This window comes from Oncorhynchus nerka, linkage group LG18 (assembly GCF_034236695.1).
Source record: "Oncorhynchus nerka isolate Pitt River linkage group LG18, Oner_Uvic_2.0, whole genome shotgun sequence".
Classification (NCBI taxonomy): Eukaryota; Metazoa; Chordata; class Actinopteri; order Salmoniformes; family Salmonidae; genus Oncorhynchus; species Oncorhynchus nerka.
In genome coordinates, this window is record NC_088413.1 from 16,862,210 (window position 1) to 16,882,854 (window position 20,645).

Genomic DNA, 20,645 nt, shown 5'->3' on the forward strand with positions numbered 1-20,645 from the left:
TGCTGTACTGGTAATATAATGGCTCAGTATAGACCATGTATGCTGTATTGGTAATATAATGGCTCAGTATAGACCATGTATGCTGTACTGGTAATATAATGGCTCAGTATAGACCATGTATGCTGTATTGGTAATATAATGGCTCAGTATAGACCATGTATGCTGTACTGGTAATATAATGGCTCAGTATAGACCATGTATGCTGTATTGGTAATATAATGGCTCAGTATAGACCATGTATGCTGTATTGGTAATATAATGGCTCAGTATAGACCATGTATGCTGTACTGGTAATATAATGGCTCAGTATAGACCATGTATGCTGTACTGGTAATATAATGGCTCAGTATAGACCATGTATGCTGTATTGGTAATATAATGGCTCAGTATAGACCATGTATGCTGTACTGGTAATATAATTAATGGCTCAGTATAGACCATGTATGCTGTATTGGTAATATAATGGCTCAGTATAGACCATGTATGCTGTACTGGTAATATAATGGCTCAGTATAGACCATGTATGCTGTACTGGTAATATAATGGCTCAGTATAGACCATGTATGCTGTACTGGTAATATATAATGCTGGCTCAGTATAGACCATGTATGCTGTACTGGTAATATAATGGCTCAGTATAGACCATGTATGCTGTATTGGTAATATAATGGCTCAGTATAGACCATGTATGCTGTACTGGTAATATAATGGCTCAGTATAGACCATGTATGCTGTACTGGTAATATAATGGCTCAGTATAGACCATGTATGCTGTATTGGTAATATAATATAATGGCTATTGGTAATATAAGCTATAGACCATGTATGCTGTATTGGTAATATAATGGCTCAGTATAGACCATGTATGCTGTATTGGTAATATAATGGCTCAGTATAGACCATGTATGCTGTACTGGTAATATAATGGCTCAGTATAGACCATGTATGCTGTACTGGTAATATAATGGCTCAGTATAGACCATGTATGCTGTACTGGTAATATAATGGCTCAGTATAGACCATGTATGCTGTACTGGTAATATAATGGCTCAGTATAGACCATGTATGCTGTATTGGTAATATAATGGCTCAGTATAGACCATGTATGCTGTACTGGTAATATAATGGCTCAGTATAGACCATGTATGCTGTACTGGTAATATAATGGCTCAGTATAGACCATGTATGCTGTACTGGTAATATAATGGCTCAGTATAGACCATGTATGCTGTACTGGTAATATTTTAGCTCAGTAGACCATGTATGCTGTACTGGTAATATAATGGCTCAGTATAGACCATGTATGCTGTACTGGTAATATAATGGCTCAGTATAGACCATGTATGCTGTAGACATGGTAATATAATGGCTCAGTATAGACCATGTATGCTGTACTGGTAATATAATGGCTCAGTATAGACCATGTATGCTGTACTGGTAATATAATGGCTCAGTATAGACCATGTATGCTGTACTGGTAATATAATGGCTCAGTATAGACCATGTATGCTGTACTGGTAATATAATGGCTCAGTATAGACCATGTATGCTGTACTGGTAATATAATGGCTCAGTATAGACCATGTATGCTGTACTGGTAATATAATGGCTCAGTATAGACCATGTATGCTGTATTGGTAATATAATGGCTCAGTATAGACCATGTATGCTGTATTGGTAATATAATGGCTCAGTATAGACCATGTATAGCATGTATTGGTAATATAATGGCTCAGTATAGACCATGTATGCTGTATTGGTAATATAATGGCTCAGTATAGACCATGTATGCTGTATTGGTAATATAATGTATAGACCATGTATGCTGTATTGGTAATATAATGGCTCAGTATAGACCATGTATGCTGTACTGGTAATATAATGGCTCAGTATAGACCATGTATGCTGTACTGGTAATATAATGGCTCAGTATAGACCATGTATGCTGTACTGGTAATATAATGGCTCAGTATAGACCATGTATGCTGTACTGGTAATATAATGGCTCAGTATAGACCATGTATGCTGTACTGGTAATATAATGGCTCAGTATAGACCATGTATGCTGTACTGGTAATATAATGGCTCAGTATAGACCATGTATGCTGTACTGGTAATATAATAGACCATGTATGCTGTATTGGTATAGACCATGTATGCTGTATTGGTAATATAATGGCTCAGTATAGACCATGTATGCTGTACTGGTAATATAATGGCTCAGTATAGCTCAGTATAAGACCATGTATGCTGTACTGGTAATATAATGGCTCAGTATAGACCATGTATGCTGTACTGGTAATATAATGGCTCAGTATAGACCATGTATGCTGTATTGGTAATATAATGGCTCAGTATAGACCATGTATGCTGTACTGGTAATATAATGGCTCAGTATAGACCATGTATGCTGTATGCTTGGTAATATAATGGCTCAGTATAGACCATGTATGCTGTACTGGTAATATAATGGCTCAGTATAGACCATGTATGCTGTACTGGTAATATTTTAGCTCAGTAGACCATGTATGCTGTATTGGTAATATAATGGCTCAGTATAGACCATGTATGCTGTATTGGTAATATAATGGCTCAGTATAGACCATGTATGCTGTATTGGTAATAAGCTCAGTGATAGACCATAATGGCTGTACTGGTAATATAATGGCTCAGATAGACCATGTATGCTGTATTGGTAATATAATGGCTCAGTATAGACCATGTATGCTGTACTGGTAATATAATGGCTCAGTATAGACCATGTATGCTGTATTGGTAATATAATGGCTCAGTATAGACCATGTATGCTGTACTGGTAATATAATGGCTCAGTATAGACCATGTATGCTGTATTGGTAATATAATGGCTCAGTATAGACCATGTATGCTGTATTGGTAATATTTTAGCTCAGTAGACCATGTATGCTGTACTGGTAATATAATGGCTCAGTATAGACCATGTATGCTGTATTGGTAATATAATGGCTCAGTATAGACCATGTATGCTGTACTGGTAATATAATGGCTCAGTATAGACCATGTATGCTGTACTGGTAATATAATGGCTCAGTATAGACCATGTATGCTGTACTGGTAATATAATGGCTCAGTATAGACCATGTATGCTGTACTGGTAATATAATGGCTCAGTATAGACCATGTATGCTGTACTGGTAATATAATGGCTCAGTATAGACCATGTATGCTGTACTGGTAATATAATGGCTCAGTATAGACCATGTATGCTGTACTGGTAATATAATGGCTCAGTATAGACCATGTATGCTGTACTGGTAATATAATGGCTCAGTATAGACCATGTATGCTGTACTGGTAATAATGGCTATAATGGCTCAGTATAGACCATGTATGCTGTACTGGTAATATAATGGCTCAGTATAGACCATGTATGCTGTACTGGTAATATAATGGCTCAGTATAGACCATGTATGCTGTACTGGTAATATAATGGCTCAGTATAGACCATGTATGCTGTACTGGTAATATAATGGCTCAGTATAGACCATGTATGCTGTACTGGTAATATAATGGCTCAGTATAGACCATGTATGCTGTACTGGTAATATAATGGCTCAGTATAGACCATGTATGCTGTACTGGTAATATAATGGCTCAGTATAGACCATGTATGCTGTACTGGTAATATAATGGCTCAGTATAGACCATGTATGCTGTACTGGTAATATAATGGCTCAGTATAGACCATGTATGCTGTACTGGTAATATAATGGCTCAGTATAGACCATGTATGCTGTACTGGTAATATAATGGCTCAGTATAGACCATGTATGACCATGTATGCTGTACTGGTAATATAATGGCTCAGTATAGACCATGTATGCTGTACTGGTAATATAATGGCTCAGTATAGACCATGTATGTATAGACCATATATGCTGTACTGGTAATATAATGGCTCAGTATAGACCATGTATGCTGTACTGGTAATATAATGGCTCAGTATAGACCATGTATGCTGTACTGGTAATATTTTAGCTCAGTATAGACCATGTATGCTGTACTGGTATATTTTGCTGTACTGCTGTAATAATAGATATATGCTGTACTGGTAATAATAGTGCAAAAGCCTTGGTGTACGGGTGTGTAGAAAATCATTGATACTTTGTCTGGACTATTGTCGCCACCTGGCGAAATAGATTGGAGCTTGCACTTCAGTTCCTCCTTCCATAGCTCTGGTCCAGAGCGTTAGTGCGCATCTCTTATATCTTAAGCGTTGAACACACTGACTGAGATTTGCGTTTTGGAACACCAGAGGTACATTCATTTCCAATGGAACGCTGCGTTGCCTTTCACAATTGCGTTGCAGAGGCTGTTTCAGTACGTTTTGTGTGGTTTATACGTTGGATTTATCGAACGTATACGTCAAACTGTATACGTAAACGGGTTGACAGAAATGGTAACATAAGGTGAATGTTGAACTTTTGTTGCACACATATCTAGATGACGCAGCCTACTATTTTGCGCAAGTACAGTCGGAGTGTTCAAAGCGTTATCTTTGAAGTGAAACGCGCACTAACGCCCTGGACCAGAGCTAGGCCTATGACTATCAGCTACTAAGAAAAAAAAGTGATTAATCGATTCATGTTGAGGTGGAAGAATAAAATGAAACATTTCCTACAATATGCTGCCAATATCCCTATAAATAGTATGCCTTAATGTGTGATATTAATAAACATTTAAATAAAAAAGACAATATCCAAATGTAAGGCAATATCATGAATATCATAAATACCACCTTCCCACCACTTAAATGCCCCATCGACTCGTAATTACTAGTGGGAAATCCCTGAGCTCCAACTTCTCCCACATGTTGACCTCTGATGTCACCTACTATGGAAATGATCTCGATAAGTGCATTTTAGGCAGTTAAATTTAATACAACATTATTTATAAAAACAATCTACAAATATGTTTTTTGAATACTAATTGGCTTACTCTTGGCCTTCAAAGTTGGCGCATCGGTCTAAGGCACTGCATCTCAGTGCTAGAGGCCTCACTACAGGCACCCTGGTTCGAATCCAGACAGTATCACAACCGGCTGTGATTGGGAGTCCCATAGGGCGGCGCACAATTGGCCTAGCGTCGTTTGAGTTTGGCCTTAAATAATAATTTGTTCTTAACTGACTTGCCTAGTTAAATATTACCTAGCAGCTTGTTGGCCATTATCTTATCGGCATTTCTCAATGAGGTCAAAGCATGCGAATGTATCCAACTGGTATTTACGACTTGACAACTGTTAATTACACGGCCCTCCTCATATTCGTAATCATATCTGTACATTGACAGTTGATAGTTGGTTCGGATGAGTAGATGTTGGCAAATACCTTTCTCCCTGCACGTTTATAGACCAAACAACCTGCAGAGTAGGAGCCGCGGAGGGGTGTGTGTTCCACCTGTGTCTCCTCAACTTGCAGTGGGCGGACAATTTTGCTATCAGTCAGAATGCGAGTTGGCGTTTCATCTTTTTTTCTTACCCTCACCCGTTTGTTAGATATTAGGCACATTGATAGCTTGATAGCAAACGTCCTTGCCATGTGATTTATCATAGAAGCATGCTAACGTGAATGACCACACCGAAACAGAAATGAAGGTGATCGGGTGAAATTATGAAGCGAGTGGACGGAGACATACAGCTTTACTCTATCCAATCAGAACAGCAGGATCAATATACAGCCCACCCTTCTCTTTACAGACAGGCAAACTAGCCAGTTGAGCTATTTAGATGATATAGCAGCACCTCGCTTGACTGACTGACAAGAAAAAGATGCGTTTCCAATCACGGATAATAAAGAAAGACTCGGATCATAATCGTATCAAGAGAATTGCTCATTTCCTTCACCATATTTGCTTGTTCGACTACTCGGCACACCTCTAGTAATTAACCACCTCCCACTTGGTTATGAATGCAGCATAAATTGACGGAGTAATGCTGCATTCATGGAAAAGTGGTAAGTACCAGTTGTGAAGTCATAATACCAGTTGATGCATTCACATGCTTTGAACTATTTGAGAAACTGCAACTGGCTAAAAGCCAACAAGCTGCATCAACCATGGACATCATGCTTGTAAACAAATTATAATGTGACAAAACCATATTAATAGATTACTTTTTATAAATAAGGTTTTGTTGCACTTAACTGCAGAAAATGCTGTTCTGGAAGTAATTTTCTTAGTAGATGACGACAAAGGTCAGCATGTGGGAGAAATCTGCGCTCAGGGATGATAAACGTGTTTTCCTCTAGTAATTACCAGTTGGAGGGGACGTTCAAGAGGATGTTTTTTCCCAGTCGTACATGGCAAATACAACCTTTCCACTTGGTTATGAACGTAGCATTAGGCTACAACTTCTGTCATCGCACTGTTCAATGATTCTGCTTTTTCGGTCGGTGATGAAATATTAGGGTGAAAGGTTAGGCAACGTTATAACTCCAATGCCAGTAACAAAGCCCACAGTTCCCTTCCGGACACTGCGACAGATCGGTTACTATACCCAATCCTGAGATCCACCGACAAGCCAACTTTCTCCAGCAGACTTGTACGAGCCTGAACTGAAACAGCAGACGCGCAAGCACGGACCAAACGGTAAAGTACACAGACATATCCACACTTTCTACCCTAATATTCAGTGTTTGTCCAGTACAAATGTTTATATTCAGTGTTTGTCTAGTACAAATGTTTATCGAATTTACAAGTTCCGCGTTTATGAGACGTTGGCCTACACTCATTCAGTCGATTTCGCGGTGGCGTAATTACGCGTTTACTAACGGATGTCGTACGAATGAGGATTCGCTTTAGCTAAAAGTAGGACTAGTCCCATTCCGTTATCTGGCTGCTTGGATGAGATGCTTACCAGCACGCATGTAGTTTACGGGCGGGTTCTTCCGCTCCTCGCCTTTTGTTGTTGCTGCTGAAGTAGATCTATTCCGCACGTTGACGCCTGAGAAACGTTGAATTAACAACACATATTGATCAGTTTTACATTAAGCATAACGGCTAGCATAGAATATCTTGGTCGTCTGTTTTAAACCAAGAATTCAACTTCAACCACAAACAAACGACTACAGGAATAGGAGTTGGTTGCATGTTGGCTACAGTTGGCATACAAACAGATTTGGGACCAGCCTTGGGTTGAGTTGTCTTGTCTGAACACGTGCATATATTGCATTCCATAAAAGCCCATTCATCACAACTATATTTAATTCTGAACGGCTGCTTTAGTTCATTGCTGAGGTGTCATTTCTCTGTATGAGGTGGACATTCGAGATCAAAGTCGTTACAGCCACCTATAAAGTAACCCATAGCAACACTGTTGCAAAGTAGCTGAAATGAAGCTGTCTGAAATCTACAGTGGCAATGCTTAGATCTATTCCATTCAATTACCAAATACTTTAATGGAAAACATAGATGACAATATTTAATCAGCTTTACACAGTGAAATATAGCTAGGTAAGGAAGGTACTCGATGTACATGGGCTGTGGTGCAGCGGTCTAAGGCACTGCATATCTGTGCAGTCTCTGGTTCAAATCCTGGCTGTATCACATCAGGCCGTGATTGGGAGCCCCATAGGGCGCTGCACAATTGGCCCAGTGTTGTCCGGGGTAGGAACATCATTGTAAATAAGAATTTGTTCTTAACTGACTTGCCTAGTTAAATAAAGGTTCAGCCAGAAAATCAAATGTAGAGTGTGAAGACTAGGATAGCTGGACATACTTCTGTTTTATCAGGGGCGCAACTTTCACTGGGGGGGGGCATGCATGCAGATATTTCATTTTTTCCCACCCCAGTTTTATAATTGGAAATGTGATACAAAACGAGGCAAAAGTGTGCTTTAGGACCATGCGGACGTCTCCGAGCGGTCGGGTAGGCTGTTAATAATATATGTATTGTTATGCCCCCCCACTTCTAAAACCAAAATCGCGCCCTTGAGTTTTATGCTGCAGTAATCAGCATATTCAGGTAGATTCAAGTAGAATCATTGGAATTACAATAATAATACTTTATTGTCCATTATGTTGCAGTAGTGAATGAAAATGTATTTTGCTCCCAACCCAAAGTAGCTTAATCTGTTTTTATGTCATAACAATAGTTTTCATGGCCTGCCCTGAGTAAACATGGCTAAACAATAGTTTCCATGACTTGCCCTGAGAAAACATTGGGACAAAGTCGTTTTCATGACCTGCCCTGAGTAAACATAGCTGTGATAGGGTTTATTAGCATATGCACAAAGGAATGCAAATATTTACGCTGTGATTTCAACCCAAAACACCTAACAAAGTTCAATATCTCCCTCTGTCTCTCTCATACACTCAGACCTCTGTCTCCTCCTCTTCCCTCCAGCCAGTCTCTACAGATCTAGTATTTTAGACCAGAGGAGCAGAGCACCATGGTTGTGTCCAAGGCCTGGACGTTACGGCAGCACTTCCAGGGTTTCCCAAGGCTAGTGACTTCCATCTGAGGGAGGAGACGCTGCCGCAGCCCAAGAATGGACAGGTGAGGATAGGATAGGATAGACTTTGAAGGGCAATTCCACCATTTTCCAACCGTATCTTCATCATATGCAGCACAATAACAGTGTCTACTACATATGTGGAAATTTAGCATTTCTATGTTTTGTAGAAAAAAATATAACTTTAAAAAGTTATACTCGATGACATCATCAAAAGTTAATCTAGAAGAAAAAGAAATGCACACCTATTTAGGCGAGGTGCTGGCTAGAGGTGCTGGCTAGAGGTGCTGGCTAGCGGAGTAGAAAACTTGAAAATAAAAGAGAGCCGCACACTCTTGGAGCTCAGATGCAAAAATGTAATTACCAATGTTTCGATAGCCAAGCTGTCTTCATCAGGGTATAATCACAAACACTGGGATGACTTGTTTATATAGTGTCAAAAGACACAGGTGTCTGTAATCATGGCCAAGAGAGGCCTAATATCATTGGTTAATTTTCAAATATTAAAATGGCACACAAACAACAACATACAAACAACAAATGGATAGCATACGATCATAGATTCATTTTAGACTACACAAGCTTACAAACAATTACAATGGCAAAGTCACAATAATCACAAGAATGGCTTCAGATCAAAGTCTACGTCTTTAAATTAAAGATCCAGGCAGCCTCTCGTTTTAACAATAAATGATCAAGGTCACCCCCTCTTCTAGGGAGGGTGACATGTTCAATGCCAATATAACGCAGAGACGAAATCGGGTGGCCTGCCTCCATGAAGTGGGCCACAACTGGATAAGTAAAGTTTTTACACCTAATGGTGCTACGATGCTCTGAGATACGTACTTTTAATTCACGCTTTGTTTTACCCACAATTTTTACCACAAGGACAAGTTATAAGATAAATAACTGCCTTAGTGAAGCACGTAATAACACCTTTGATTGGGATCGATTTCCCTGTTTGGGGGTGTTTGAAGGATCTACATTTATAAGTGCCATTGCATTGAGCACAGCCATTACACTTGTAGTTTCCATCCAGTAGGGGCGCAAATAGACGTTGTTCAGGAATATCTTGGGGTGGTAAATCAGAGTTTACCAATTGGTCTCTGAGATTTCTGCCCCGCGAGAATACGACCAAGGGAAGGTCTGAAAACACATTCCTGAGACTATCATCGGATTTTAGGATGTGCCAATGTTTGTGAACGATTCCCTTAATTTGTTCAGAACGTTTTGAATAGCGAGTAGTTAGAACACAAGAATGTGTCTTTTTGCGAGACTGACCTTGAAAAAGGTCATGTCTCATTTTGTTTTGAATTTTCTCAATGGCAATATTAATCTGATCATTCTTGTAGCCCCTCTCCTTGAACTTTCTTTGCGTCTCAGCCATATTTCTGTTGAAATCGGACTGTTTTTTGCAAATTCATTTGATTCGACAGAATTGGCTGTAGGGCAAACTGTTTTCAAGGGAAGCGGGTGACAACTATCAGCCCTCAACAAACTGTTACGATCAGTAGGTTTCCTGTAAAGATCAGTGTATAAAACATTATCTTCACACAAGATCAGAAGATCAAGAAAACTGATTTGACGTGTATCAGATTGCATAGTAAATCTCAGATGCTCAGAACAGGAGTTAAGAAAAGCATGGAATGCCTGGAGCTGTTTTGCATCACCCCTCTATAGAACACAAATATCATCAATATACCGTTTCCAAATAATGATGTTAGTCAAGAAAACATTTTTGAGAGGATTGAAAATAGACTGTTTCTCCATGTAACCCACATACAAATTAGCATAGTTAGGAGCCATGGGGGATCCCATAGCAGTCCCTTTAGTCTGAATAAAGAAATCATTTAGAAACATGAAATAGTTATGCGTGAGTACTATTTCAGCCAATGTTACAATGCAGCACTGGAAGGTAGTTCATTAGGGTCACGTTGCAGAAGAACATTTTCCAGAGCTTCAATACCGCCCTCGTGTGGAATATTAGTGTATAACGACTCAACATCAAAAGTAACTAACAAGGTATTCTCAGGGAGAGGATCAAGAGATTCAATGATAGAGATCATACTGCTGGTGTCCTTTACAAAGGAGGGGAGCTGTTCTGAGATCATACTGCTGGTGTCCTTTACAAAGGAGGGGAGCTGTTCTGAGATCATACTGCTGGTGTCCTTTACAAAGGAGGGGAGCTGTTCTGAGTTCTGTCCTTTACAAAGGAGGGAGCTGTTCTGAGATCATACTTTACAAAGGAGGGGAGCTGTTCTGAGATCATACTGCTGGTGTCCTTTTTGAGATCAAAGGAGGGGAGCTGTTCTGAGATCATACTGCTGGTGTCCTTTACAAAGGAGGGGGGAGATCATACTGGTGTCTACAAAGGAGGGGAGCTGTTCTGAGATCATACTGCTGGTGTCCTTTACAAAGGAGGGGAGCTGTTCTGAGATCATACTGCTGGTGTCCTTTACAAAGGAGGGGAGCTGTTCTGAGATCATACTGCTGGTGTCCTTTACAAAGGAGGGGAGCTGTTCTGAGATCATACTGCTGGTGTCCTTTACAAGGGGAGGAGCTGGTGTCCTTTACAAAGGAGGGGAGCTGTTCTGAGATCATACTGCTGGTGTCCTTTACAAAGGAGGGGAGCTGTTCTGCAAGTGGTCTAATAAAAAAGTTAACAAAAGTAGATAGAGGGGCTGTTACTGCATCAATGCCCTCTACAATAGGGGCTGTTACTGCATCAATGCCCGCTACAATAGGGCGCCCTGGAGGTTTTGTAACATTCTTGTGTAATTTTGGCAAAGTATAGAAAGTGACTAGAATTAACCAATGATATTAGGCCTCTCTTGGCCATGATTACAGACACCTGTGTCTTTTGACACTATATAAACGAGTCATCCTGCAGTGTTTGTGATTATACCCTGATGAAGACAGCTTTGCTGTCGAAATGTTGGTAATTATATTTTTGCATCTGAGCTCCTAGAGTGTGGCTCTCTTTCATTTTCAATTCATCAAAAGTTAAAACATTTTTAAAAACAGTGTTTTCCTAACTCCGAGATTTGCAGTGACGTGGGGAGCAAGAAATTACTGTTTTAATTCTACCCTGTGATGTCACAGAGAATACTTTTTGAGGACCTTCTTCTCTTTTTAACCAGGGATCACAGAAACACACTGTTTTCACATGTAGACACTGGATTGTTAATGGAGATAAAGAATATGAAGTTGAAAGTGGCGGAATTGCCCCTTAATGTCCCAGAGGGGAAAATTGTCTTGGCGCCCTACCGGAAACTGCATCATTGTTCCATGGCATGTGAAATGACTTGATATCTGTGTTTTAAAAAACACGTGTTTTCTTTGCAAAACGGTGTCCACTAATGAATATACCCCTTAACAAATTATACATTTTTTAGCAAAATATTTTCAGTTGCAAAATGTTTCGCTACGGTGTGTACTAATGAATAGACCACTGTTCAGGTGCTGTTGGAGGCTGTGTTCCTCAGTGTGGACCCTTACATGAGACCCTACAGCCAGACAATGATGAAGGAGGGAGACGTTATGATTGGATCACAAGTTGCCAAGTAAGGGTACATTATGGGGGAGGGAGGCGGGCATGTGAATGCAAACACATACTAGACTGACTGACAGTCATGTTGACACACTATAGACTGACTGACACTCATGTTGACACACTATAGACCGACTGACACTCATGTTGACACACTACAGACTGACAGACTCATGTTGACACACTATAGACCGACTGACACTCATGTTGACACACTATAGACTGACAGACTCATGTTGACACACTATAGACTGACTGACACTCATGTTGACACTATAGACTGACTGACACTCATGTTGACACACTATAGACTGACTGACAGTCATTTTGACACTATAGACTGACTGACACTCATGTTGACACACTATAGACTGACTGACACTCATGTTGACACTATAGACTGACTGACACTCATGTTGACACTATAGACTGACTGACACTCATGTTGACACACTATAGACTGACTGACACTCATGTTGACACACTATAGACCTACTGACACTCATATTGACACACTATAGACTGACTGACACTCATGTTGACACACTATAGACTGACTGACACTCATGTTGACACACTATAGACTGACTGACACTCATCTTGACACACTATAGACTGACTGACACTCATGTTGACACACTACAGACTGACTGACACTCATGTTGACACACTATAGACCGACTGACACTCATCTTGACACACTATAGACTGACTGACACTCATGTTGACACACTACAGACTGACTGATGCTCATGTTGACACACACACACTCACCTCTCTCTGTCTCCCCCCCTCTCCAGGGTGATCCAGAGCTATAACCCCAGCTTCCCGGTGGGCTGCCATGTGGTCAGTGATTGTGGATGGAGGAGTCACTGGGTGTGTGATGGGGCAGAGCTGACCCCTGTGCTTCCCGACTGGCCCCAGGACATCCCCCTCTCCCTGGCCCTGGGGGCCATCGGCATGCCTGGGTAGGATGGATGGATCTTTCTCGATAGATAGATATGCAGACTGCCCTGTGTGGTTGAGGTGTGTGATATACAGTAGTGGTTATAATAGTGCTGATGGTGATGATGATATCTCTCTAGTCTGACAGCTCTGTATGGACTAGAGGAGGTGTGTGAGATAAAGAAGGGGGAGACTCTTCTGGTGAACGCTGCAGCAGGAGCCGTGGGGTCAGTGGTGGGACAGATCGCCAAGATCAAGGTACAACATTCCCCCAACGTTCCCAGAGCGTTCCCAACAACGTCTCAACAGTGTTAGTTACTTCCTGAAGATGAGGATAAGTTGTATTCTACATTCCATGTGTCTCTGTGTGTTACCAGTGACTTTCATAATGTATACCAATTTGTAAGTCGCTCTGGATAAGAGCGTCTGCTAAATGACTTAAATGTAATGTAATGTAAATAGTGAGTCTGTGTGTAATAAGGTCTGTGTGTAGCTGGTGTAGAGAGTCAGGCGCATTGAGTAAAACACATATTTACTCATAATATTCACAACATACAACATAATAAACCGAGCCCACAGTAACGGATCGTAATACAATAAACAACAACTCACAAACAAACATTTTTATTTCATTTCGTTTTTCACCTTTATTTAACCAGGTAGGCAAGTTGAGAACAAGTTCTCATTTACAATTGCGACCTGGCCAAGATAAAGCAAAGCAGTTCGACACATCCAACAACACCGACTTACACATGGAGTAAAACAAACATACAGTCAATAATACAGTAGGAAAATAAGTCTATATACAATGTGAGCAAATTAGGTGAGATAAGGGAGGTAAAGGCAAAAAAAGGCCATGGTGGCAAAGTAAATACAATATAGCAAGTAAAACACTGGAATGGTAGATTTGCAATGGAAGAATGTGCAAAGTAGAAATAGAAATAATGGGATGCAAAGGAGCAAAATAAATAAATATAGTAGGGGATGAGGTAGTTGTTTGGGCTAAATTATAGATGGGCTATGTACAGGTGCAGTAATCTGTGAGCTGATCTGACAGCTGGTGCTTAAAGCTAGTGAGGGAGATAAGTGTTTCCAGTTTCAGAGATTTTTGTAGTTCGTTCCAGTCATTGGCAGCAGAGAACTTGAAGGAGTAATTGGCTTTGGGGGTGACCAGAGAGATAAATCTGCTGGAGCAGAGGTTAAATAATGAACATGTAATTGGGGAATAGAAACCAGGTGTGTAGAAAACAAAGACAAAATAAATGGAAAATGAAAAGTGGATCGGCAGTGGCTAGAAGACCGGTGACGTTGACCGCCGAACGCCACCCGAACAAGGAGAGGGACCGACTTTGGCAGAAGTCGTGACACTGTGTGTGTGTGTGTCTGTCCTCAGGGCTGCAGAGTGGTGGGCTGTGCGGGGACAGATACCAAGGTGTCCTATCTAAAGGAGCTGGGTTTTGACCAGGTCTTCAACTACAAGACTGCCACCTCTCTGGAGGAATCACTCAGGGAGGCCGCGCCACACGGATACGACTGCTACTTTGAGAACGTGAGGTCGCTGCACCACTCGCACACACGCACTCTTTGTGTGTGTGGACATGCGTGTGTGTGGACATGCGTGTGTGTGTGTGTGTATCAAAGCTCAATGTCTCTCTCCGTCCAGGTTGGTGGGAAGTTCTCCAGTGTAGTGATGCCTCAGATGAGAGAGTATGGCAGAATAGCTGTGTGTGGAAGCATCTCCATGTACAACGACACCACACCACAGACAGGTATACTGTCCACACTACAGACAGGTATACTGTCCACACCACAGACAGGTCTTCTGTCCACACCACAGACAGGTCTACTGTCCATACCACAGACAGGTCAACTGTCCACACCACAGACAGGTCTACTGTCCACACCACAGACAGGTATACTGTCCACGCCACAGACAGGTCTACTGTCCACGCCACAGACAGGTCTACTGTCCACACCACAGACAGGTCTACTGTCCACACCACAGACAGGTCTACTGTCCACACCACAGACAGGTCTACTGTCCACACCACAGACAGGTCTACTGTCCACACCACATATATTTATTTATATTTCAGGGCCGTATGTACACACCCATATGATCTTACTGTATCTGTGTAACTGGATCCGTATATCTGTACATGTTAATATGTGGCTACTGTATGTGTTTATATTTCAGGGCCGTATGTACACACCCATATGATCTTCAAGCAGCTGAGGATGGAGGGCTTCCTGTGTGCTCGCTGGAAAAACAAACACCAGCAGTCACTGAGGAGGCTGATGGCCTGGATGACTGAGGTACAGAGAGAGGGTTCTACTAGCAGGGTTCTATTACTATTGTTCTATTACCAGGTTTCTATTACCAGTGTTCTATTACCAGGATTCTATTACCAGTGTTCTACTACTAGTGTTCTACTACTAGTGTTCTATTACCAGTGTTCTACTACCTGGGTTCTACTACCAGTGTTCTAATAAGTGTTCTATTACTAGTGTTCTATTACCAGGGTTCTACTACTAGTGTTCTATTACCAGGATTCTGTTACCAGGGTTCTACTACTTGTTTTATATTACTAGTGTTCTATTATTAGTGTTCTATTACCAGTGTTCTATTATTAGTGTTCTATTACCAGTGTTCTAATAAGTGTTCTATTACTAGTGTTATATTACCAGGGTTCTACTACTAGTGTTCTATTACCAGGATTCTGTTACCAGGGTTCTACTACTAGTTTTCTATTACTAGTGTTCTATTACCAGTGTTCTATTACCAGTTTTCTATTACTAGTGTTCTATTACCAGTGTTCTATTATTAGTGTTCTATTACCAGTTTTCTATTACTAGTGTTCTATTACCAGTGTTCTATTATTAGTGTTCTATTATTAGTGTTCTATTACCAGTGTTCTATTATTAGTGTTCTATTACCAGTGTTCTATTACCAGTGTTCTATTACCAGTGTTCTACTACTAGTGTTCTATTACCAATGTTCTATTACCAGTGTTGTATTACCAGTGTTCCATTACCAGTGTTGTATTACCAATGTTCTATTACCAGTGATGTATTACCAGTGTTCCATTACCAGTGTTGTATTACCAATGTTCTATTACCAGTGTTGTATTACCAATGTTCTATTACCAGTGTTCTATTACCAGTGTTCTACTACTAGTGTTCTATTACCAATGTTCTATTACCAGTGTTGTATTACCAGTGTTCCATTACCAGTGTTCCATTACCAGTGTTGTATTACCAATGTTGTATTACCAGTGTTGTATTACCAGTGTTCCATTACCAGTGTTGTATTACCAATGTTGTATTACTAATGTTCTATTACCAGTGTTGTATTACCAGTGTTGTATTACCAGTGTTGTATTACCAGTGTTGTATTACCAGTGTTCCATTACCAGTGTTTTATTACCAGTGTTGTATTTCCAGTGTTGTATTACCAGTGTTGTATTACCAGTGTTCCATTACCAGTGTTGTATTACCAGTGTTGTATTACCAGTGTTCCATTACCAGTGTTTTATTACCAGTGTTGTATTACCAGTGTTGTATTACCAGTGTTGTATTACCAGTGTTCCATTACCAGTGTTGTATTACCAGTGTTGTATTACCAGTGTTGTATTACCAGTGTTCCATTACCAGTGTTTTATTACCAGTGTTGTATTACCAGTGTTTTATTACCAGTGTTTTATTACCAGTGTTTTATTACCAGTGTTCCATTACCAGTGTTTTATTACCAGTGTCCTGCTACTTGTGACAATATTGGACTGGATGACTGATGTACAGGGGCAGGGTTCCATTACCAGTGTTCCATTACCAGTGTTTTATTACCAGTGTTGTATTACCAGTGTTTTATTACCAGTGTTTTATTACCAGTGTCCTGCTACTTGTGACAATATTGGACTGGATGACTGATGTACAGGGGCAGGGTTCCATTACCAGTGTTCCATTACCAGTGTTTTATTACCAGTGTTGTATTACCAGTGTTCCATTACCAGTGTTGTATTACCAGTGTTCCATTACCAGTGTTGTATTACCAGTGTTCCATTACCAGTGTTGTATTACCAGTGTTTTATTACCAGTGTTGTATTACCAGTGTTGTATTACCAGTGTTTTATTACCAGTGTTGTATTACCAGTGTTTTATTACCAGTGTTGTTTTACCAGTGTTGTTTTACCAGTGTTGTATTACCAGTGTTCCATTACCAGTGTTTATTACCAGTGTTCCATTACCAGTGTTGTATTACCAGTGTTCTATTACCAGTGTTCTACTACTAGTGTTTTATTACCAGTGTTGTATTACCAGTGTTGTATTACCAGTGTTTTATTACCAGTGTTGTATTACCAGTGTTCTACTACTAGTGTTTTATTACCAGTGTTCTATTACCAGTGTTCTACTACTAGTGTTTTATTACCAGTGTTGTATTACCAGTGTTGTATTACCAGTGTTGTATTACCAGTGTTGTATTACCAGTGTTGTTTTACCAGTGTTCCATTACCAGTGTTTTATTACCAGTGTTCCATTACCAGTGTTTTATTACCAGTGTTGTATTACCAGTGTTGTATTACCAGTGTTGTATTACCAGTGTTTTATTACCAGTGTTGTATTACCAGTGTTTTATTACCAGTGTTGTATTACCAGTGTTTTATTACCAGTGTTCCATTACCAGTGTTTTATTACCAGTGTTGTATTACCAGTGTTTTATTACCAGTGTTCCATTACCAGTGTTTTATTACCAGTGTCCTGCTACTTGTGACAATATTGGACTGGATGACTGATGTACAGGGGCAGGGTTCCATTACCAGTGTTTTATTACCAGTGTTGTATTACCAGTGTTCCATTACCAGTGTTGTATTACCAGTGTTGTATTACCAGTGTTTTATTACCAGTGTTCCATTACCAGTGTTTTATTACCAGTGTCCTGCTACTTGTGACAATATTGGACTGGATGACTGATGTACAGGGGCAGGGTTCCATTACCAGTGTTTTAATACCAGTGTTCCATTACCAGTGTTCCAATACCAGTGTTCCATTACCAGTGTTCAGGATACAATCAAAACCAATCCAGTTAAGATTCCTTGTGAAGGTAGTTTTATAGAGTCATGTGAATCCATGAAAATAGTTGTCAAACATTGTGTAAGCATGATGATGATGAGGAATATGACAGAGGTGATGATGGTGATGACGGTAATGATGATGCTGACGACGAGGAAGAGGAGGAGGAGAATAAAATGTTTGTGTTGATCTTTCAGGGCAAGCTGAGATGCAATGAACACATCACCATTGGTTTCAACAACATGCCTGCTGCCTTCATGGGCATGCTACAGGGAGACAACACCGGCAAGGCTGTGGTCAAGGTGTGATGACGTCACAATCAACATTACACTCCTCCAGAACATCTGGCTAAAGCATTCCAGAACACTCAACTTCATACACTCCAGGTTCTAGAACCAGAATCTGCTTCTTCTTAACATTCCAGAACACTCAACTTCATACACTCCAGGTTCTAGAACCAGAATCTGTTTCACCTTAACATTCCAGTGTCCTTCCTAAAAATCACACTCTAGTGTTCTGTTCCATGTTTATTCATAGACACGTTCAACAGAGAGCTAGACAGGTTTTGGTCCAGTGTAATTCAACAGACAGCCAGACAGGTTTTGGTCCAGTGTAATTCAACAGACAGCCAGACAGGTTTTGGTCCAGTGTAATTCAACAGACAGCCAGACATGTTTGGTCCAGTGTAATTCAACAGACAGCCAGACAGGTTTGGTCCAGTGTAATTCAACAGACAGCCAGAGATGTTTGGTCCAGTGTAATTCAACAGACAGCCAGACAGGTTTGGTCCAGTGTAATTCAACAGACAGCCAGACAGGTTTGGTCCAGTGTAATTCAGACAGCCAGACAGTGTAATTCAACAGACAGCCAGACAGGTTTGGTCCAGTGTAATTCAACAGACAGCCAGACAGGTTTGGTCCAGTGTAATTCAACAGACAGCCAGACAGGTTTGGTCCAGTGTAATTCAACAGACAGCCAGACAGGTTTGGTCCAGTGTAATTCAACAGACAGCCAGACAGGTTTTGGTCAACAGACAGCCAGACAGTTTGTAATTCAACAGACAGCCAGACAGGTTTGGTCCAGTGTAATTCAACAGACAGCCAGACAGGTTTGGTCCAGTGTAATTCAACAGACAGCCAGAGGTTTGGTCCAGTGCCAGACAGGTTTGGTCCAGTGTAATTCAACAGACAGCCAGACAGGTTTGGTCCAGTGTAATTCAACAGACAGCCAGACAGGTTTGGTCCAGTGTAATGCTATTAACTAAATAAACATGTCTTCACAATATAATGTTTATAATAAATCCAGCCTACTGATCATTTACTGTTTCTACACCAATAACATAATATTTGACTAATTACCAGACAGTCCCCACTACCTGGTTAATACTGACCTTAACCCAACACCTATCAACCTCATAACCTGGTCTATACTGAGTTTATACTGTAGTGTCCTTAACCCAACACCTAGCAACCTCATAACCTGGTCTATTATGAGTTTATACTGTAGTGACCTTAACCCAACACCTAGCAACCTCATAACCTGGTCACCTAGCAACCTGGTCTATTATGAGTTTATACTGTAGTGACCTTAACCCAACACCTAGCAACCTCATAACCTGGTCTATAATGAGTTTATACTGTAGTGACCTTAACCCAACACCTAGCAACCTCATAACCTGGTCTATTATGAGTTTATACTGTAGTGACCTTAACCCAACACCTAGCAACCTCATAACCTGGTCTATACTGAGTTTATACTGTAGTGACCTTAACCCAACACCTAGCAACCTCATAACCTGGTCTATACTGTAGTGACCTTAACCCAACACCTAGCAACCTCATAACCTGGTCTATACTGAGTTTATACTGTAGTGACCTTAACCCAACACCTAGCAACCTCATAACCTGGTCTATACTGAGTTTATACTGTAGTGACCTTAACCCAACACCTAGCAACCTCATAACCTGGTCTATACTGAGTTTATACTGTAGTGACCTTAACCCAACACCTAACCTGGTCTATACTGAGTTTATACTGTAGTGACCAACACCTAGCAACCTCATAACCTGGTCTATACTGAGTTTATACTGTAGTGACCTTAACCCAACACCTAGCAACCTCATAACCTGGTCTATATTGAGTTTATACTATACTAGCAACCTCATAACCTGGTCTATAGTGAGTTTATACTGTAGTTTATACTGAGTTTATACTGTAGTGACCTTAACCCAACACCTAGCAACCTCAAAATAATTGCTGATATAATGTTGTCAGTTTATTACTTAAAACCCCACATGTATATCCAACACAACTCCATCAGATAGACTTAATAAAGGGTCAGTCTGGGAATCAAACAACAAAGCGACCAGACACCCTGTCAGTTAGACAATCCCAGACTGACCCTTCTTTAACCATGGACCCATAACCATTACAACTAGTGTTCAACATGGATGTGTGTCTGGTTCTTACAGACCCTTCTTTAACCATGGACCCATAACCATTACAACTAGTGGTCAACATGGATGGATGTACAACTAGTGTCTGGTTCTTACAAACCCTTCTTTAACCATGGACCCATAACCATTACAACTAGT

At 40.5% G+C, this 20,645-nt stretch overlaps 1 protein-coding gene across 1 annotated transcript; it reads left to right on the plus strand.

Annotated features, from left to right (window-relative positions):
* The first annotated feature begins 6,377 nt into the window (after positions 1-6,377).
* LOC135561772 (prostaglandin reductase 1-like) lies at positions 6,378-19,065 on the plus strand. Its single transcript, XM_065003590.1, is given in 11 exon segments — positions 6,378-6,624; positions 8,381-8,475; positions 8,478-8,533; positions 11,949-12,052; positions 12,840-13,007; positions 13,125-13,242; positions 14,378-14,533; positions 14,648-14,753; positions 15,182-15,300; positions 18,249-18,868; positions 18,927-19,065. Coding segments are annotated over 9 exon segments (987 nt in total). The 5' UTR covers positions 6,378-6,624; positions 8,381-8,426; the 3' UTR covers positions 18,360-18,868; positions 18,927-19,065.
* Positions 19,066-20,645: the final 1,580 nt, after the last annotated feature.